Source organism: Sinocyclocheilus rhinocerous, unplaced genomic scaffold (genome assembly GCF_001515625.1).
Source record: "Sinocyclocheilus rhinocerous isolate Xijiao unplaced genomic scaffold, SAMN03320098_v1.1 scaffold2207, whole genome shotgun sequence".
Classification (NCBI taxonomy): domain Eukaryota; kingdom Metazoa; phylum Chordata; class Actinopteri; order Cypriniformes; family Cyprinidae; genus Sinocyclocheilus; species Sinocyclocheilus rhinocerous.
The window spans coordinates 663,803-668,243 of record NW_015625575.1 but is presented as its reverse complement, the minus strand read 5'-3'; the positions used below and the strand labels follow the sequence as shown (position 1 = coordinate 668,243).

At 35.9% G+C, this 4,441-nt stretch overlaps 1 protein-coding gene and 1 long non-coding RNA gene across 2 annotated transcripts in view; one reads left to right on the top strand and one right to left on the bottom strand.

Moving 5' to 3' along the window:
* Positions 1-328, bottom strand: part of LOC107751818 (uncharacterized) — a 12,763-nt gene extending 12,435 nt beyond the window's left edge. The window contains exon 1 of the long non-coding RNA XR_001641302.1: positions 316-328. This is a non-coding gene — a long non-coding RNA (uncharacterized LOC107751818). The remainder of the gene's footprint in view (positions 1-315) is intronic.
* Positions 1-4,441, top strand: part of pi4kaa (phosphatidylinositol 4-kinase, catalytic, alpha a) — a 52,909-nt gene that overhangs the window by 10,183 nt on the left and 38,285 nt on the right. The window contains exons 15-19 of the mRNA XM_016567581.1: positions 568-663; positions 854-1,037; positions 1,126-1,226; positions 2,011-2,179; positions 2,984-3,034. Coding sequence (XP_016423067.1) covers positions 568-663; positions 854-1,037; positions 1,126-1,226; positions 2,011-2,179; positions 2,984-3,034 — 601 coding nt within the window. The remainder of the gene's footprint in view (positions 1-567; positions 664-853; positions 1,038-1,125; positions 1,227-2,010; positions 2,180-2,983; positions 3,035-4,441) is intronic.

The window sequence follows — 4,441 nt, the reverse complement described above, 5'->3', positions numbered from 1 at the left end:
ATTTAGTAAAGATCATGTTCCATGAAGATTTTTAGTAATTTTCCTACCGTAAATATATCAAAACTTCATTTTTGATTAGTAATATGCATTGCTAAGAACTTCATTTGGACAACTTTAAAGGCGATTTTCTCAATATTTAGATTTTTTTGCACCCTCAGATTCCAGATTTTCAAATAGTTGTATCTCGGCCAAATATTGTCCTATCATAACAAACCATACATCAATGGAAAGCTTATTTATTCAGCTTTGATATGGTGTATAAATGTCAATTTCAAAAAATTGAACCTTGTGACTGGTTTTGTGGTCCAGCATCACATATATGAGTTTAGGAGTGGTGTTTTCCAAATCATTGTATGTTTAAAGTATGTTAAAAGTTTGTCTTGCAGAAGAGACTTGTTTCAAAAACATTAAGAAATCTTTTGAACGGTAGTGTACGTGAGAATTGGGATTCAGGCTATAACCTGAACTTTGACAGTCTATAGTATAACTTGGCAGTTTTTCATTTAGTTCACCACAGTTCTAAGAAGTTACTAGTCACTAATAAGGGACTTATTTTTGTTATTCCAGGTGTTTAAAAGCAGGGTTGTCCATGGACTCAGTCATCGTTGAGGCTTTCCTAGCCAGTCTTTCCAACCGTCTTTACATCTCGCAGGAAAATGACAAGTATGTTATTGAAATCTGACAATAAATCACATATCATGCATCCTGATCCAAAATTAATTCTTATTGGTCATTAAATAGTTAAAAGTCTTTCATTCTTATTCTGAATCTCTCAAGTGGAATTTAAGAAAATGGGACATTTTATTATTTTTAAGGGAATCCCTAAAATGTTATTAGTGTCCCTTTCCCACAGGGATGCCCACCTCATCCCTGATCACACCATACGAGCATTAGGGCACATCGCCGTGGCTCTGAGAGACACTCCCCGCGTGATGGAGCCCATCCTACAGATCCTGCAGCAGAAGTTCTGCCAGCCGCCGTCTCAGCTCGACGTCCTCATCATAGATCAGCTGGGCTGTATGGTCATCACAGGAAACGTACGCCAGCATTTCCGTCTTCTGTCACAGGGATTGTTTTGATCGGCCTGCTGGTGCTAAAGTTTCCTTTCCTGTTTGTCTCGCACAGCAATACATTTATCAGGAAGTCTGGAACTTGTTCCAGCAGATTAGTGTGAAGGCCAGCTCGATGGTTTACTCCACCAAAGACTACAAGGATCATGGATACAGGTGATGATTTACAGTGGATTTTTTAGGCTTGACGACTTTTCCTTTCTGCTGATGTTACCAAGGGTATGTGGATGGAGAAAAATCATATTAATCGCACTAGATAAAATCAAGCTCTGCCCTTATTATCCTGAATATTCTGTTTCACTCAGAAATGTCACATCATTTTTTTAAATTAATTTTTCTTGCCGTAATTTACTTGCCAAGTGATCAATGTAAAAACAACAATGTCAGCAACAAAAACTAATAATAATAATAATAAATAATTTTAATATACATAATTAACACAATAAACCAAACAAATAATATTAAATATAATAATTATAATAATAATCTATTTTATTTAATTAAGTAGTCTCTTATGCTCACCAAGGCTAAAGTAACATTAATATTGTATAATATAGTTTTAGATGTTAGTATATTATTTTATTTGACTGCTGAAAATTCAGTTGTCATCAGAGGAATATATTAAATTTTTAATTATATATAACTAGAAAACAGTTATTTTAAATTATTATAGTATTTAACAATGTTACTGTTTTTACTAATCAAATAAATGAAGCCTTGGTGAACAGTAAAGGGACTTCTCTTGAAAACATAAAAAAAAAACGATTATATACTGTATTATGGACCTTTATACATTACATACACATGAAGATATATGTATGTTTGTATGAAATAAATATGAAAATTCAGTAAGTCGGGAGAGATTATAAATGCATTGCTGTACTGTTTCATTTTGTCAATTGCATCTTTATCTTTGCTCAGTTTGGTTGTGTTTATGCATGCACTGTTCTCTGGCCGTGATCAACGCTCTGGCCAACATCGCAGCAAACCTGCAGACAGAGCAGATGGTGGATGAGCTGCTGGTGAATCTGCTGGAGCTGTTTGTGCAGCTGGGGCTGGAGGGGAAACGAGCCAGCGAAAGAGCCAGTGAGAAGGGCCCGGCCCTCAAGGTACCGAACCTTCACATTATAGTCGTGTATTATTATTTCTCTACTTCATTGTAGGACAAGCATGCGATGTACAGCACATCTAGCATTCATTATATGGGACATTGTAAATGCTATATAAGGATTAAAGAGGAATTGCGCGTTAAATATCGCATGCGATTTATCGTGCAGCCCTAATAGAAATGCAGTGTGGTCTGCTAAAAGTTGCAACAGGAAGGATTGTTTGAATTCAGAGCAGAACAGTAGTGTCAGTGCTGTAATAGGATTTGTGACAGTGGAAAAGTCATGAAATATCTAGCTAAAATGTGACCCTGGACCACAAAACCAGTCATAAAGGTCAATTTTTTGAAATTGAGATTTATACATCATCCGAAAGCTGAATAAATAAGCTTTCCATTGATGTATGGTTTGTTATGATAGGACAATATCTGGCCGAGATACAACTATTTGAAAATCTGGAATCTGAGGGTGCAAAAAAAATCGAAATATTGAGAAAATCGACTTTAAAGTTGTCCAAATGAAGTTCTTAGCAATGCATATTACTAATCAAAAATTAAGTTTTTATATATTTACGGTAGGAAATTTACAAAATATCTTCATGGAACATGATCTTTACTTAATATCCTAATGATTTTTGGCATAAAAGTAAAATCAATCATTTTGACCCATACAATGTATTGTTGGCTATTGCTACAAAATATACCCCAGCGACTTAAGACTGCTTTTGTGCTCCAGGGTCACATATGGAGTATTTGAGTAATGTAGTGTTTCTGCTTTTGAATGTTTCTTATGTTCGTTTTTCCTCAGGCGTCCAGCAGCGCTGGTAATTTAGGAGTTCTCATTCCTGTCATTGCTGTGGTAAGAGAATGGCATTTCTGCAAATGTGACACAAAAATTGTTCTGTTAATATTCATTTCATGATTTAGAAATTAATAATTAGTTGAGTGAATAAAGATGAAACTTCTATAGTTACTGTTTTACTTTTTAACCAACTTTTTTATTGAACCAAAAATCATTTAGGAGTTCTCATTCCTGTCATTGCTGTGGTAAGAGAATGGCATTTCTGCAAATGTGACACAAAAATTGTTCTGTTAATATTCATTTCATGATTTAGAAATTAATAATTAGTTGAGTGAATAAAGATGAAACTTCTATAGTTACTGTTTTACTTTTTAACCAACTTTTTGACAAAAATCTATATGAACGAAAAAAAAAAAAAAAAAAAAAGTTTTGTTTTCTAAGTGTGTTTTTTACTGTGCCCCACAAAATTTTTAATTTTATTACAAGGGCTGCAAAAAACAGTAATATTGTGAAATATTATTACAATTTAAGACTGTTTTCTATGTTTCTTGTTAAATGTAATTTATTCCTGTAACGAAATAGCAATAATTTGTTATTTTTTAGGGCTTGGCAAGTTAACGCGTTATTATCGCACTAACGCATTAATTAATTAACGCCGACAATTATTTTATTACTAGGGCTGGGCAAGTAAACGCGTTATCGCGTTAACACATTAATTAATTAACACCGACAATTATTTATCACACATTAACGCAGTTATTATTATTATTATTATTATTTTGAAAGTCCGTTGCTCACTGGCTCTGAATTCACATACAGACAAACCATGGGTCACAGGAGGGGTGGGATGTTGATCAGTACTGGATTGGGATGGGCGTCATCACGCGTCTCAACCAATGAGAGCATTTGCAGCAGCGCTCACATGAACGCTCCCGATAAAATTATTTAGGCTAAGCATCAACATTCACAAACCACTGTTCACTGTTATTTTTAACAAAAAAAGAATGCAACGTGCTCATAATCATAACTTCATAAGTGGGAAATAGGAAGCTTCCGATAGCACGTGAAGGCAGAGAAGCGCTCTCGCTCAGCACAGTGGAGTGCATCGTTTTGTTAACTTTCTGGTTTATTATTTTGAGTCGTTTGGGACGCGGTAACACACGGCCCTCTCACAATATATTGCTTTACAGATCTATCACTCTTGCTGCTCAGAAATGTTCACGCAATCATGCTGCACGTATCAGAAGTTCCGTGCTCCGGCGAGGTTAGCGCTCACACTCACTGATCTATATATAACTGAACCACGCTCTGGCCCACCTCTTCCAACCGAGCCAGGGCCGGCTAAACGAACCGCGCCCGAGCGCGGAACGGAGCGATCACACTAGTCAAACGAACCGGGATTTGGGGTCAAACGCGCTCAGGCACGGTTAAGATTGCCTAGTGTGAGTACACCCTTATTCTCCC